The sequence below is a fragment of the Urtica dioica genome, chromosome 4 (genome assembly GCF_054948205.1).
Source record: "Urtica dioica subsp. dioica isolate 48M chromosome 4, U.dioica_male_clone48M_v1_H2, whole genome shotgun sequence".
Taxonomy (NCBI): domain Eukaryota; kingdom Viridiplantae; phylum Streptophyta; class Magnoliopsida; order Rosales; family Urticaceae; genus Urtica; species Urtica dioica.
The window spans coordinates 46,015,853-46,032,503 of NC_142759.1; the positions used below are offsets into that span (position 1 = coordinate 46,015,853).

General features: G+C 38.2%; 2 protein-coding genes across 3 annotated transcripts; both read right to left on the reverse strand.

Annotated features, from left to right (window-relative positions):
- Positions 1-4,100: 4,100 nt before the first annotated feature.
- Positions 4,101-8,541, reverse strand: LOC149401674 (Protein kinase superfamily protein). Of its 2 annotated transcripts, XM_089611257.1 has the most exons (9): positions 8,290-8,541; positions 7,671-8,218; positions 7,280-7,564; positions 6,788-7,105; positions 6,188-6,415; positions 5,989-6,089; positions 5,686-5,797; positions 4,849-5,319; positions 4,101-4,665 (listed from the first exon to the last, which is right to left on the reverse strand). In XM_089611257.1, exons 2-9 carry the CDS (start codon positions 8,007-8,009, stop codon positions 4,459-4,461), a joined length of 2,061 nt encoding a protein of 686 aa, XP_089467383.1. In that variant the 5' UTR covers positions 8,010-8,218; positions 8,290-8,541; the 3' UTR covers positions 4,101-4,458. The 2 variants fall into 2 exon arrangements, with proteins under 2 accessions (XP_089467383.1, XP_089467382.1); XM_089611256.1 differs by having other exon boundaries at positions 7,671-8,541.
- Positions 8,542-12,124: 3,583 nt separating this feature from the next.
- LOC149401675 (uncharacterized) lies at positions 12,125-15,218 on the reverse strand. The gene is made up of 5 exons (XM_089610836.1): positions 14,827-15,218; positions 14,162-14,694; positions 13,717-13,894; positions 13,216-13,506; positions 12,125-12,905 (listed from the first exon to the last, which is right to left on the reverse strand). Exons 1-5 carry the CDS (start codon positions 15,216-15,218, stop codon positions 12,125-12,127), a joined length of 2,175 nt encoding a protein of 724 aa, XP_089466962.1.
- Positions 15,219-16,651: the final 1,433 nt, after the last annotated feature.

Below are 16,651 nucleotides of genomic sequence, written 5' to 3' on the forward strand. Positions count from 1 at the left end.
CGTAAATAAGAGATTTAAAGTAAGAAATTTGAGATAAACTTACAAATATTTGATTTCTTCAACTTGTTGAACTCAACAATGGAAGCCTTGAGTTCTTTCTCACGAATTTTGAAGCTGGAAATGATGATTAGGGTGAGATTTCCATTAAAGAAGAAGAAAGACTAAGGAAAAAAAAAGTTGGATTAGATTAGGGTGAGTAGTTTCCATTAGAGAGGATGAAATGCTTATGACCTAAATATTTTTTTTAGGTCAAATTCGTTTTTTTTTTTTTTAATATAAAAAATAATATAATAAAGAAATCTGATTACTATTTTTATTTTACATTTTTTTTAGAAAAGGGTATGATAGGTATTTGATTTATTTCATTAAAGGGGAGAGTTAGCCTTGCAAATTGTTTACCTTTTAGGCTAATGATGCAAAGAAAATTCATTATAAGGTTATTTATACAAAGCCTCCTCACAGCTTCCCTGGTCTGGGTTTGGGCCTGAAGAAGTTTTCCCAAAACCGGCTCATCATTTTTTGACCCAGTCAAACCAGGCCCATTAGAGCGAGCGCGGCCCAAATCTGCACTAGTCGAGGAATGGCCTTGTTTAGGGGTAGAATTAATGAAGGCATTCATTTTGGCTCGAATATTGGGACTGATGTGCGCGTGTGTCGCAGGGAATTTCCTCAAAGTCTCAACCCTTCATGATTATTCCCGACATCCTGAGCATTGGGAAATTTGTCCATGAGCATCTCTTCGTCTCCATCAATGCTCACGTGTGAGGGATTATTGGGCCTCGTGACCGTCTTCAATTCCTCAGCAATGTCCAATCCTGGTTCTTGGTTCACACCCAAACCCCTAGAGGTATGACCTTCCTGCTCCGATGGTGTCTCCGGTGGCGATCCAGCAGCCTCATCATGAGTGGGCTTCTCCGAAGTTTTACTCTTGTTTGGTTTAAAAATGGGTTTATGAGTCCCTATCCCATTCACCTTCTCTGATCCTTTAATTCTGAAGGAGTTGTTGGCAAAGAAGTTGGGTGCCTCGGCCCTGAGCCACGGACCATACCGTTGCTCGCTTGGTTTCACGGACTCCTCTCCTCTATCCTTGCAGGACCACCAACCATGGCCCAAACGACCGCAGTGGAAGCATAGATCAGGCAGCCGTTCATACCAAATATCGATCCAAACATTGGTAGAGTTTGTCCCAATTTTGATGTTAATACCCCTCCTCAAAGGTTTATTAATATCAATTCCCACACGAACACAGACGAAGTTGTCTCTGCACCTTTCTTCTTTATCCTTGTCAACCCTTATGACCTTGCCAATTTGTTTCCCAATCATCTCTCCCATTCTAGCTGTACGGGCCAGAAGAGGGATTCTATGAAATTGAACCCGGAATTCAGCGTGACCAGAGTTTGGTTCTTCACTTTCACATCTCGCCGGATCAAATAAAATAAGGAGGGCTTTGTCAAAGAGCCATTGACCAGCTTCCATTACTTTCTGTTTATCCAAGAGGTTTCAAACCTGAAGGATAAAATTCCATTTTCCAAATCCCTAATCTCCAACCCACCGCGAGTGTTCTAGAGACCACCCATGACCGCCTTCAGAGCATTCTTATTATACATCTTGTGCTAAGAAGTTTCCCAGAAAGAGCCCCTTCGCCTGACAGTAGGCTCAGGTCCAGATCCTTCCCTTCGATGGCAACCACCTCGTCTTCCTCGTTAGTAATACCCAGCCCTGACCACTTCATGCATACTTCTTCCATGACAAACAACCCAGCGGGGAACGCACCCACAACGACTCCAACAGGCAGAGAAAGGGCCAAAAATCTGTCTCCTCCTCAGCACCCGCAATCACGCCTCCCTCTTACCAGTACTCTCCCATGGAAAGCGACAAAGGCAAGAGTTCAGCGAGGTAGGGCAAAAGAGGAGAACAGAAGACCCAGAGAGAAACGACGTTCCCATGAAAGGCACAATTTACCCGTTTATGAATATTTATGCTTCTAATTTGTTTAATCATCTAGCTAGAAATATTTGTATTTTCCGCTTTCACCCACCCCGGTTACAACATTCCTTTCTATTGCGCCTAAAATTCAAAGAACAATATACATTAACTAGCATTTTGAAATTCTTAATCAGTAATTGTTATGAGCTTTGGTAAATTGAGCACATCTAGGTTACGATTCGTGTAACGGTTTAGTAATTCTAGTGAGGAATAGAAATTGGAATTGATAGAATCACGCATGTTAAATCTTTATCGCTCCGATCATCTCACTTTCTAATCGTATTTTTGTTGTTAGATTAAATCTAGGGCACGTGTTCACTAGATTGTATAACAAATTTTTTTATCGGCGCAATGTTCATGATTACCTCTAATCAGAGGATTGCAGAGATTATTGGCCGCTTGTGTCGATTTTCAATGGATGTTGATTGCATGTTTAGATTTGAAAACTTTGTCGAAGCCAAATTTTGAAATAATTGTCACTTGCTACGAATGATCCGTCAACCGTGAATTTTTTCCTATTTGATATTCTTAGTTAATTTATAATTTTCAAAAACCCCCCGATTCTTTTATTTTTCTTGAAATTAGTTATTCATTTAATTAAACTAGGTCCTTGCGAGTTCAACCCTTGCTTATCACAACACTCTAGTTTTCAGTAAGGAAATTATTTTTGAGTGCAGAACGTCACACGTTACTCGGAACCCAATTCGTAACGATTTGGAGAAGTTGATGATTTTTTTTTGGTCGAGCTTAACTCGTTTCTTTTGAAGTTGGTCTTTCTGATCTGATGTCCCACAGATAGCGCCAAATCGTTGATGTCGTTTCCAAGCCTCAATAACCGCGAAGAAAACAAAAAGATTAAAGGTGTTTGATTCGATTTATTTATTTTTGTGGGTATCAAAAAGACGTTGTTAAGAAACGGAAGCTAAACTTTAAACCAATAACTCAAAGAAAAAGAGAAGAACACAACACAAATGCCGAGCTCAAGTACAATTCAAGAATGATTAGTAAGCTCGAGAGAACAATTGAGAGAGAGAGAGAGAGAGAGAAAATGTCAACGAATAATAATAAGGGAAAAGAACGTGCAAATCTTCTTTGGAAGAAAGAATTTATACTACGGTGAGGCGCGATATCTCCGGAGACACGTGCTGGCGACTTCGTCCGTCATTGCCTCTTCTTATGCCACGTCGCCTCTTCGTTTGAATTGGCTTAGTGGAAGTCGTCAACTCTCCGGGTTTCAAGGCGAGATCGCATATCTTACTCCGACCTCGACTTCGTGGCCAGACCCAAACAATTTCTTAAATACAAACAACAAATAATAAATAACGACAGTTAAACATCATTTACTAATCTCTTAAGTCGTTTTGTGGAAATGGGATTTGGTGTCTATTGGGCTGGGCTGTCCAATATCAAATTATTTTAGAGGGCCGAACTCTACCCCCATAGTAGCTTCAAATTTAATGAAAAAAATAATATTTTTTTAAAACTAATTTAATATTAATTATATAATTTTATAATACAAAAAAGTAAATAAAATTAATTACATTTTACAATCCAAACGAAATTATAAGAAAAATATCTCTCCTCATAGATTAAAAAAAATTATTACGATTAATAATTTAATAAGTAGTGTTAAAATTATTAATTTACTTTTTTTTTACTGAAATAATATAAATAAATAAAAAACGGTAAATTCAATTAATAAATACTAATACATTTTTTGTATATTTTAAATATGTTACAACTTATACCCTTTTATTTGTTTTGAATGTGTTATTTATTTTCAATTAATAAACTAATATCTTAAAATAAATATCAATCAAGCTAGTGATCAAAGCAATGTTTTGTTTCCAAAGTGATATATAAGTTTGATCAAAAGGATTCCAAGCTATTGTAAGACTGGATGAAAGTCACATTTTTTTTTCTCTTCTGATCATCATCTTCTTGAAACAAGATCACGAGGCGTGTTTCTTTGGTCGTGTTACATTTACAATACATTATTTTTTATTTTTTTTGTTCACATAAAGAAAGAGCCAAAACACATAACTTGCTTCAAATTCAAAAAGCAACACCATTTTTTTTTTTTTTTTTCGTTCTAGACTTGGGAGCTTGCTGAGTCAAAAAAACGTGTAACTTGGTGTAAAAAGCACCAACCAAAACTCACTTCGTTAGGCCAAATGCAATAATCTTATCTTATTTTCTCATTACAAATGAGTCATATTTCCCACATACTCTATAGCTCTTGGTTAATATAAAGCTCTACAATACTGGGCCATATTTTGGAAATAATAAGTGCCAAGTGGAACCAAAGAGAGAGATTTGAGTAACAATTTTTTTAACCTAAAGAAGGCCACACCTATGCTCTAGAATAAGGCCCCTATACAAAAAGAAAATGCCAACCAATAAAACGACTAACCCAACTTCACCAAACTATCTTTGCATGAGACTTTCATTTCATGTTTGCCCTTTTGCTTCTTATCGCCCTGAAACAAAAAATGAATTGGTTGAAACGTGATTTCCTTCGGCCTGAGCTTTTCGGACCTTAGCCTTGTCATGTCGTGCTCGTCTAACAGCTTCTTGGACATGGCGATCGTGGTCCTTGAGCATCTGATCCATGTTACTTGACGGGACCAACAATGGACCAGAGTAGTGAATTTTGTGACCCTTTGATCCATACCCAACCTAAAATCAAACAATGAAAATCATGTTTTGAATATGAAAAACACTGAGCATGAATCAATTTCCAGGATTATAACTTTTTAATTGAAATTTATGGGTGTGATTCTAAGATGTCGCACTTATTTTCAAAATCAAGCAAACAAAACATCAATGTTAAGTGAAAGGAGCGAGAGTCGAATTACTCACAAGAACGGGATCTTTACAGTTGCGTCTCCCATCTTCCTTATGATTGGGTGCAAAGACTTGTATGTGAGGCTTTTGATCTTGCAGCGATGAATCCGAGGTCTCTTTGAACGAGCCTGGAAACCTTGCGATTACTTTTGGAACCTGTGGTTGAGAAGAGCTAGACCTATCTCTATAGTCTTCGGCCAGTAAACTCCTCCTTGCTGCTGCTAGACCCGACATTGTTGATGAGTCGGCTCCGGCTGAGACCTTAGGAGGATCATCGGTGTTCTTAGCGGCCTTAGCCCATGCAGCCCGATGTGCCAGAGGGCCCGAGTGCGATCCCCTCTTATGGCTAAGGTTCTGTGAGTCGGCTGCTACTTCAACTGCGTGTGATGGTCGTGGTGGATCAATCGGAAATCCAGAAGCAACGTCTTCCGGGTGAGGATTAAACTTCTCACTCCGGCTCTTACTGTTGGATTGAGCTTGTCTTTTCTGTAATTAGAAAAAAAGATAACAAAAATGTATTATTAATGAAAACAAGAATGCAGGATGATACATAGGAGCAGAAAAAGGAGTGTGTGTCAAATTGTAGAGAATGGCTTCAGGGTCAAGATAGAGGAATAAATTCAGGTTAAGTCACATTATTAATTACATAACCTTATATGGGCCTTCGGTAACAAAAATTGTGTTTTTAATGAAAAATAATATAAAATTTTAAGTCCTGAAAACAAGAATGTCAAATGACTCGTGAAGGCAGAAAAGTATAATGGAGTGTCTGACAAATTGTAGATAATGGCTTCAGGCAGGGTCAATATAAAAGGAAGAATTTCAGGTTAAATCACATCATTAAGTACTCACCTGCATGGACGAAACTAATTCAGCGTTCGCATCAGGCGCCGGGATGGCTCGGGACTCTCTCGCTCTTCTCTCGGGATCGTGTCTTTGGCCTTTATTTCCATAGGCTCCTTGTCTGGTCGCATGACAAGAGGAAGAAAAAAAAAAGTGTTGGCTTATCCATATATAACAAGTTATGTAGCAGAAGTTCAGTTCACAAAACAAAAACATAACTTAGATCCCAATCTGAAACCCGAACGATATGTTTTTGTGCATTGCAACCACAATGGAAGATTTAACTCTACGAGTAAAGAACTTTTCATTCACCTTCTAGCCTCTTCATCTCGTACTTTTGCATCAAACTCTTTGCTGGGAGGGTATTTCGGCAAGCTTGACGGATCACATGGAAGAGGTTTAGTTGTAAAGAACTAGAAAAGAAACAAGAAGCAACCATCAGAGTAGATACAGGATGATAGAAAGCAGTATAGTATGAATATGCTGCGCAGGGCGGCTAAGAAGTCCATACCTCACTCATGAGAGCAGATGCTGCAGATCCACGATCAGAGGGGTCGATGGAAAGAAGGGTCTCTATGAGCGCCAAAGCCGGTTCAGGAAACTCGTTGAAAGTCTCTCCAACAACGCGTCTATAGGGCTGCTGAGGCTTAAATATGGTTGCATGAGGCAACTTTGATTTCCTCCAATAATCCTCAGAAGGAGAGCCACAAAGCTTAAAAATTTTGTGTAACTGCTCCACCTACGAGGCAGAAGAAAACAAAACCGTGAGGAACCAAACCTATTCTACAAAATGTAAAAAAAAAAAAAAAAAAATCAAGATTTTCTCTTTGATCATCGAAGCGGTGCTTATTAGATTATTGGCTCGCCATTCAACTTTTGAAATGCAAGTTCAGTTAGTCCTAGTCCAAAAAAGTAGTAAAATTCATAACTACAACTACTAAGCCTGAGAAGAAGAGAGGATATCTCAGCGGTTAGCATCTTCTTTTACTATTGTCCCAAACCAGCAGTTGAATCCCAGGCACATTCATCCAATGCTCTTAAAGAAGAAAATGATTTAAAAATTATTGATGTGCACTTAACCACAGAAAAGAAAAAGAAGAATAGGATATACCTCAGTTCTCCCTGGCATTATAGGCTTCCCAGCATACAACTCAGCAAGAATGCAACCTGTACTCCATAGATCTACAGCAACGCCATAATATGTAGCACCAAGTAACAGCTCTGGTGGGCGGTACCAAAGAGTTACAACGCGGCTAGTTAGAGGCTGATTTTGATGGGGATCGAAAAAACTTGCCAGACCAAAGTCAGCAATCTTCAATATTCCATTATTATCGATAAGAAGGTTAGAACCCTTAATGTCACGGTGCAGAACCCCGCGACTATGACAATGATCAAGCCCGCATAAAAGTTGTTGCATGTAACATTTAACCTACAAAAAAACAATGTGTAGCTGTGCATGAATGCCACATGGGTCATATAATACATAAGTTTCATACCAACTTTTATGCCAGACAGAACAAACCAAGGCCAAATTTTTGGAAAGAGATCGACCATAAAAGCCGAAAAATGGAAATAGTAATAAAACTCAAAACTTTATTATTACCTGGGCTTCAGTGAATTTCAAACTAGGGTGTGAAGCAAGCCCCGCCAGATCATGTTCCATGTACTCAAACACAAGGTACAAGCTGCAAGACATCCTTGAAGTAACTAGGCCTTCTAGTTTTATTACATTTGGATGGTCAAGCCTTCGTAGGATGTGAATTTCCCTTGCCATAAACCGAACACTCTCAGGCTCAAGGTTATCAAACCTGACTTTCTTCAACGCGACAATTTTCCTTTGCTCAAGGTCACGAGCCCTATAGACATTGCTGTAAGTTCCTTGCCCAATCTGCACAAACAGAGGTTGTTGTATTATAGGACATCTCTAGGTTATAACAGTACAAACTCAGTGGATAAGCATAGAAAAAGAATGAGTAGACGGGGAAGGAACATACTTTATCGAGCTTCTCGAAGGAGTCAGCGCGGCGAGGCACCCATCCATTGACGGCATCGCCGGCGACCGCGGCCAGCCAGGAGGGCCAGCCGGCGGCCACCTGCTCCCCCTCGGAGGCCCTGGGAACGCTCCCGGCCGCCGGATGGGAGACCATCTTCTTCTCGACCAGCATTGCTCTCCCCTCGCCGTTGCTACCTCCGTACCGGTCTCTGCCCCAATACGAGCCTTCCTCTCTCCTCGAGACCGAGGCCGAGGCCGAGGCCGTCTTGCTGGACACCCGCTCCCGAGGGCTCTCCTTGCTATCCTCGATGGCAGACGGCTTTCCGCAGATGCAACCCATGCCTCACCCAAAACCAAACCCCTCTCTTCCTACCCACTATTCTCCACAAATCTCACTCATCGCTGCAAATTCAACACATTTCCGGTCTAAACCCTATAACCTCCAATATCTTCCGAAATTAGAGCTCTAGCACCGTCGCATAACTGGCTCTCGTCCACTAAAACCTCCAGCAGACAAAGATTGGCGACTCTCCGGAGCCAGTGAAAACCCTAAACTCCGAGAAATGCGAAAAAGAAATATTGAGGGAGAAACATTAGAATCTTTCAATTCAAAGCAGTACCTTCCAAAACGGCTCTTCTTGTGCTAATAAATGCGCTGGTCGGTCCAAGCAACCGAGAGAAAGAGAAATGCAGAGAGAGACAGAGATAAGTTCATGGAAACAAGAACGAGATAGTTGAAACCCTAAGTCAGTGATCTGAAGGCTGAAGGAGAAGACGAAGAAGAAGAAGAAGCATGAGAAGACAGTGGATCTAGAGAAATACGAGAGGGGTTGCTTGTTTTGTTTTTAGAGAGACGCTATAACGAAAGCGGTAAAAAAATTGCTGATTATAATAAAATTTAATAAATAGTCACAAAATATAACAAGGAAATAATAATAAAATTTAATACGATGGACGTAGTAATAAACTAATAATAAGTGAATTGGATTCTAGAGAGATATGTGGTTAGTACGGGGTAATGTTAATTATATTCTCAGTATCTTATTATTTTGTTTGGGGTAAATAAGTGCTAAAAAAAATTCTGATTTTCGAGAATGCGATTAAATTATCTTAAAATGAAATATCTGTCTAATTCTAATTTTATACATACGTACATACATTTTCTTTTAAACCAGTATATACAGAGTTGGAGAAATAGAAAAGTGTGAAAATTGTATAAAGAGGTATTAATATATATTACTATGTATATTAATATATATGTAGATACGTATATATACATATATATTTACATGTTTTTAAATTGTACACATATACAGTCCTAATTAATATTACATATTGTATTATATATATATATATATATATATATATATATTACGTTGTTAATTTTATAAAAAAAAGAAGATAAATTAGATTGTTAGTTAGGTCTATATGGAGATAGACATTACTAACTATATTATATTGTTAGTTAAATTTTTCATTTTTTTGTATTTATGTTTGTCTCTTTTATATTATCTCTTTTATAAATTATTATAGAAATATATTTGACTTATTTTTATTACACAATCTGTTATCTTGTCAAATCAATTTCAATAGTTTAATATTCTCATGAGTTTATTTTTTTAACTGTTACTCCGGATTGAATCTATGATCTCTATTTTGAAGGTAGTGCGTAATTACCAACTAGACTATATTAGATACTACTCTCATGAGTTTATTTAAAAGATTAAATTTTACAATAAAAAACACTGCAAGCTTACATTACATTTTTTGGAATGCGATTACCTTAATGAGAGTCCAAAAAATGTGACATTCAATTACCTCAAATCAAACACACCATTTCTGCTATTATATTTTTACTCATATTAAAAAAATTGAACAAACAACTCAATTGATACCCATTAATATATTTTCTACTATTTTAGATCCATGATTATTTCAATGGATATTAATAAAATTAAATAATTCATAAAAGCTCAAACTCAATTTATTTATAAATTCGAAAATAAAAATTATTACTGTAACCTAAAATGTAATTAGTATTTATATCATTTTATTATAATTGAATCATTATTATTATGAAAGCAATATTGAATAATTGTTTTCTTTGTTTTTTAGAAATATCATATATGTTTCTATAATTTTATGTTTATGACGTAGTTATTCTTTAAAAACATTATATTTGCGTACATATTACTCTTTTATAAATAAAAATTACTTTATAAATTAAAAAAAGATGAAATAGCCAAAATACCCTAACTAAAATCACCCTTAAGTTTGAAATGTCTTTATTAAAAGATAAGAACTAGAAAAAAATAAATAAATAAAAAAGCAGCTAAAACACAATGACGACGACAACAACACAAGCCTTTAAACGCGCAAGCATAAGAAAAAGAAGAAAAAAAAACACAACATTTATTATACTTGAAATTATTATTTTAACATATAAATATTATTAAACCATAGTTAGTACTTTTTATATAATTTAATTTGTTGGTGGAAGTCTACTTCCTTCTTGATCTACAAGTTGTTGAGTCATAAAAGGCACTCGAATTTGTAGCTCAATTGAAGAATTTATGAAACAAGCCCATCAAGTTCGCAACTTGTCCCCGAGCAGCTCGTGGCCCATCATTTCATGAGCTCGGAGTCCACCTCTTCGTAGCTAGGTGTTCGTCTCCTTGCATCTTGACATAACTTGCCAAATATCTCAAACTGATCAAGAAAACTAGTAAACGTTTGAAGAATCATTCAATAAGCAGCCTCAAACATTAGAGAAAATAGCTATTCAGTTGTTTTTTCTTGAAATATTACAATCGAAGCTCTGAGAAAGGCTTCAAGAATCAATTGGGATTCAACCTGAATGTCGATCAACAAAGGAAAAGGAACAGAGTTCTTGGGAGAGAAAAAGAGGGCGAAGCAAGGGAGAATAAACCTCACATCAGTCATCAATGACTTGACGTTTTTCATAAAAACTCAGTTAACCCAATCATTGGGCGTGATTACATATATATTACACATCCCAATAAAACCAACAATAAAGGAACAAATAAGAAAGGAACACGTGTAAAGGTAACAACCAACTAGTTTTAATTCAAACAAAACAAAACTCGCAGCTCGCAACTCGCAGCTCGCTCAACTCGAAACTCGCAGCTCGCAGATCGCAACTCGCTCAACTCGAAGCTCGCAGCTGCTCGCTCAACTCAATACGCCCCCTCAAGTTGGAGCAAAGATGTTTCGCAGCTCCATCTTGGACATGAGCACTCGCAACAAAGGAGACGCCAAAGGCTTAGTCAGAGCATCAGCAATCTGTCCTGACGACTTGACAGGAAGCAACTTCAAATCACCTTCTCGAATATGATCACGAACAAAATGCAAGTCAATCTCGATATGCTTTGTACGCTCATGAAAAGCCGGATTCAAAGCAATTTGAATAGCTGCCTGGTTGTCACAGAACAAAGCTGCAGTGTTGCTTTCCTGGATTCTCAAGTCAACAAGCAGCTGTTTTAACCAAAGCAACTCGCTTGTGCATACTGCCATAGCTCTATACTCCGCTTCTGCAGACGATCTACTAACCGTTGTTTGCTTCTTCGACTTCCAGGAGATAAGGCTATCTCCTAGAAACACACAAAACTCGGTAATAGATCTCCTTGTATCAGGACAGGTGGCCCAATCAGCATCTGAAAATCCTGTGAGCCGTGGAGCCGAGGATGCTGAGTAAAAAAGGCCTAGACCTGGCTGAGCTTTGATGTATCTCAGGAGATGATGAGCAGCTGAGAGATGTGTAGACCTTGGTGCAGATATGAACTGACTCAGTTGATGCACCGAAAAGGTTATGTCAGGCCTTGTAATGGTCAAATACAAGAGCCTGCCGACCAGCCTTCTGTACACAGTAGGATCCTCAAGCAGATCACCCTGATCTCTGCTTAACGAAGACCTGGGATCCATGGGTGTTTTTGTTGGCTTGTTGTCCAAGAAACCATAGTCAGAGAGTATCTGCAAGGCATACTGCCTTTGAGATACTGTGATTCCTGACTTAGCTCTAGCTATTTCAAGACCCAAAAAGAACTTCAGCACTCCCAAGTCCTTCATCTTAAACACCTTCATCAGTTTGGCCTTCACAAGTTCAATATGAACCATGCTAGGTCCTGCCACTATGATGTCATCAACATAGAGGATAATTGCCACAAAATTTTCATCAACCCCGGTGGTGAAGAGGGAATAGTCAGATTTTGACTGTTTGAAACCAAGTCCTTCAAGAACCTCAGTAAATTTGATATTCCATTGCCTTGATGCTTGTTTCAAACCGTATATAGATTTGTGCAGCTTGCAAACCAACCTAGTATGGCTTCCACTAGGATTGGCTAACTCTTCACCTTGCAGCAAGTTGTATCCCAAAGGGATGTCCATGAAAACTTCTTCACTGAGGCTTCCATTAAGGAAAGCATTATCCACATCTAACTAGATTAAATGCCAATTTTTGGACGCATCAAGGGCTAATAGCAGCTTCACAGACACCAACTTTGCCACTGGTGAAAAAGTGTCAAAGTAATCCAGTCCCTCCTGTTGAGTGTAGCCTTTTGCCACTAATCTGGCTTTCCTTCTGGCCAAGACACCTTCAGCATTGAACTTGTTCTTATACAACCACCTGCATCCTATAGTTCTTTTCCCTTCTGGTAAGGGAACTATGGACCAAGTCTCATTTGCCTTCATGGCATTTAACTCTTCCTTTATAGCACTTCTCCAATGCTCATGCTTGGCAGCTTGATGGTAGTACTCTGGCTCACTTTCCATGGACACAGCCAGTACAAAGGCCCTGTAGGTGTCTGACAGTCCTTCATAGCTAATCACAGCTGCCAACTGGTGAGGAGACTTGTGGTGTTGATGATCATCAGCTCTAGGGATTCCTGTTGCAGCCGCCACGTCACAATGGAAATCCTTCAAATATGAAGGCTTGTGTCTGCTTCTAGTTGATCTCCTAACTGCAAGTTCACCTTCCTCAGCTGCATGAGGCTCTTCAATGCCATGTTCTACATGTTCATCATTACCTGCATTCACCTCAGGTATATGGACACTAGTGGGACTATGAGAGTCTTTTCCCATGTCAAGTGTTAGGAGATTACTTGAATTATATGGCAGCACTTCATTATAGTTATGATGGTCAGTTGTGACATAAGGGTCACAATTAGTTTCTTGATTTATCCTCTCAAAAGGATAAACATTTTCATGAAAAACAACATCCCTAGATATGAAAACATTTTTAGTATCCAAGTCATACAGTCTATAACCTTTTATCCCATTAGGGTAGCCTATAAACATGCATCTCTTAGCTCTAGGGTCAAACTTGCTTCTATTAGCTTTTAGGGTGGATGCAAAAACAAGGCAACCAAAACTTCTGAGATGATCATAATTTACAGGCTTGTTGAATAAGGATTCAAAGGGAGAGATGTTACCTAGAACCTTTTGTGGGGGTCCTGTTGATTATGTAGGCGGCAGTGAGTACACAATCACTCCAAAAATCTGCAGTGACATGAGATTGAAAGAACAAAGACCTGGCTACATTGAGCAAGTGTTGATGCTTGCGTTCCACAACAGAGTTTTGTTGTGGGGTATCAACACAAGAGAATTCATGCATAATCCCTTTGCTTGCAAACAAATCCACAAAAAGTAATTCCTTTGCATTATCAGATCTGAAGCGCTTTATTTGTTTTGAAAACTGGTTCTCGACCATGTTACAAAAGGTTGGAATGATTTGCAGGACATCAGACTTTTGTCTCATCAAATAAACCCATGTAAAGCGACTATGATCATCAACAATGGTCAAGAAATATCTATGACCAGACCTGGAAACAGTATGAAAAGGGCCCCATACATCACAGTGTATAAGGTCAAGAGTAGACTCACTTACAGTACTAGAGTTAGGAAAAGTCAATCTTCTTTGTTTAGCCAGAGGACAAATGAGACAAGGGGTACTCTTATCAACACTATTGAGTTTCAGAACCGCCTTCAAGCCTTCCAGTCTTTCATGAGACAAGTGCCCTAAGCGCGCATGCCATGTGCTAGAGGAAATAGAGTTGATTGAGGCCTTCACCTGAGTCTCTTCATCTTCTGTGCTAAGTACATATAAGTCGCCAATGCATTTACCCCTGCCAATCATCCTCTTCCTGTACATGTCCTGAATCACAAAGCCAATATAGGTCAAAGTAACTTCACACTTTAAGTCCTTAGTAACTGCACTCACAGATACTAAATTGAACTTAAAGTTAGGTACATAAAGAACATCATGCAAGATCAAGGTGGAGTTAATTCTAACATCCCCAAAGTAGTGAACATGAATACTAGTATAGTTAGGTAAGGTGATACTTGACTTTGTCAGAGGTTTTAGGCAAATGAACATGGATCTTGTGTTGCAAATATGCCTTGAAGCTCCTGAATCTAGGATCCATTGCCTAGTGAAACAGGGAACAACATTAAAAGTTTCAATTAAACAACAAAAACCTGTATTGAAAGAGGTGAGATTGACACTGGATGGATTGGCCTGAGTGGTAGAGGTAAGCTTTGCCGAGAGATGCTCAATCATTTGGTGAAGTTGTGCATTAGACAAAGATTCCACAGGATTGACCTCAGCAGCATTGGCTTGACTCTTGAAACGAGGAGTGTATCCAGGAGGATATCCGTGTATTTTGTAGCATTTCTCAATGGTGTGTCCGGTCATTTTGCAGTGAGTGCAGAAAGGTTTATCTTTCTTGGAGGTCTTCTTGGCAGTTCCTTCATCGCTGACCGCCATTGCGAGATTGCTTGCAAGATCCACTGATCTTTCACCATCACTGATGGATCTTTGCTTCTCATCTTGAGTGATAATGGCGAAAACCTTGTTGATAGGTGGAATAGGATCCATGATGATGATCTGGCTTCTGATGGTGCTAAAAGCGTCATTCAGGCCCATGAGAAAGGCCATGACGTACTCATTGTTGACGAATTTCGTCAGTTCATGAGATCCACCACAAACGCACTTACAAGAGCAGACATGCCTGAAATTGTGGAGTTCTTCCCAAAGCGCCTTCAATTTGGTGAAGTAGGAAGCCACAGATAGGCCTTCTTGGCGAAGATTCGCAATTTGTCGTCGGAGCTAAAAGATCCTGGCGCCATTGCTCTGCTGGAACCTTTCCTTAAGATCGTTCCATATGGCTGTCGCCGAGTCGCCAAATTGGATGCTTGAAGCGATCTCTTTGGAGACCGAATTGAAGATCCACGACGTAACGATGTTGTTATTGCGCATCCAGGAGTTGAGAAGGACGGCATTTTCCGACGATGGCTTTGTGATGGAGCCGTCAATGAACGCGACTTTGTTCTTCACAGACAAAGCCATTAACATAGATCTACTCCATGATGGATAGTTGTCTCCATCAAGAAGCTGAGTGACGATAATAGCACCTGGATTGTCGGAGTAGTGAAGATAATAAGGACTCGTCTGATCATCGATCGGCGATCTTGACATCGTGGCCTCCTTTGATGCAATTTCCGCAAGCAATTTGTTGTTCTCTTGTTCTGCCATGGCTCTGAAGATTGGCTAGGAGGCGTGACACAAGAGACGACAAGGAGAAGATTCTCAGAGGAACAATCGATCAAGAATGAGCGGAACTGAGCTCTGATACCATATTACAATCGAAGCTCTGAGAAAGGCTTCAAGAATCAATTGGGATTCAACCTGAATGTCGATCAACAAAGGAAAAGGAACAGAGTTCTTGGGAGAGAAAAAGAGGGCGAAGCAAGGGAGAATAAACCTCACATCAGTCATCAATGACTTGACGTTTTTCATAAAAACTCAGTTAACCCAATCATTGGGCGTGATTACATATATATTACACATCCCAATAAAATCAACAATAAAGGAACAAATAAGAAAGGAACACGTGTAAATGTAACAACCAACTAGTTTTAATTAAAACGAAACAAAACTCCCAGCTCGCAACTCGCAGCTCGCAGATCGCAGCTCGCTCAACTCAGTATGAAATTGTTCTGCTTCTTCCAAAGAGTAGACACACATGTCGCAAGCGGAGTGAAAAAGGTCAGACATTGTCTATCTATCCTCCAAAGAAAGCATAGCTCGCATATGAGCAACAACCTATAAATATAGAGATCTAGCTAAGCATAAATTGAAATCCTTCCTTTCTTGCGATCAATTATTGTTCATCTTTGCGATCATTCATAGTTTTCTTTGTCGAGTTGCTAGTCTATAATATTTCATATTTTACAATTCAGTAAAAACAATATTATCACTTTATTATATTATTTCAATTAGCCACTTGAAATCAAATCCTTTTACTTTTGATAGACTTGAAAATTCAGGGTATAGATATAACATTTGACTAAAACGCAGGAAATAAATTGATATTTTCTCTTTGTTTAATTATTAGATAGTTAAGCGAATTTTAAGATAGAGACTATATGCCTAAAAGGCTATAGTTATTTCTATACGAAAAATATAATTGGACGAAAATATTAATCAATATGAATATGTTTTATTTTTATTTCTTATAAAAATTTGATAAATTATTTAAGTATACATATTACTCGATGATATGGTAGAATATATCAAACATATTCTATAATAGATATTGATATGACAAAATAGAGTTGAAATGTCACTAAATTTATCTCTTTTTTAACTCTATTTTGGAAGAAATTAATAGTGAAACTTGAAATACATACAACTTCACCATGGAGTACGGATTTATTATATTTAAGTTGTTTGTTCAATTTCAAATATATTCCATAATTATTTTAACTTACACCTTTTATCCACCGTTTTCTCATTTGTAACAAAATAATATATTTGAAATTATTTAATGTAATTCTAATTAGAATCTGTAGTATGCAAATTTATTTTAATATATGATAGAAAATAATTGCACAATATAAATAAACTAAAAATTGAAAATTGGGCTAGTATCCAACTTTTTATTTATAATTTTCTTTACCAAACAC

Excerpts from the sequence above, each read along its gene's own strand:
- LOC149401674 (XM_089611257.1), bottom strand. The coding sequence starts at position 8,009 with ATGGGTTGCATCTGCGGAAAGCCGTCTGCCATCGAGGATAGCAAGGAG. Across the intron at positions 6,416-6,787 it reads TAATGCCAGGGAGAACTGAG|GTGGAGCAGTTACACAAAAT; the intron begins GTATATCCTATT and ends TCTGCCTCGTAG. Across the intron at positions 5,320-5,685 it reads AATTAGTTTCGTCCATGCAG|AAAAGACAAGCTCAATCCAA; the intron begins GTGAGTACTTAA and ends TTCTAATTACAG.
- LOC149401675 (XM_089610836.1), bottom strand. The coding sequence starts at position 15,218 with ATGGCAGAACAAGAGAACAACAAATTGCTTGCGGAAATTGCATCAAAG. Across the intron at positions 13,507-13,716 it reads TCTATTTCCTCTAGCACATG|GTCTGGTCATAGATATTTCT; the intron begins GCATGCGCGCTT and ends TACTGTTTCCAG. Across the intron at positions 12,906-13,215 it reads CACTTGCTCAATGTAGCCAG|GGATGTTGTTTTTCATGAAA; the intron begins GTCTTTGTTCTT and ends TTTCATATCTAG.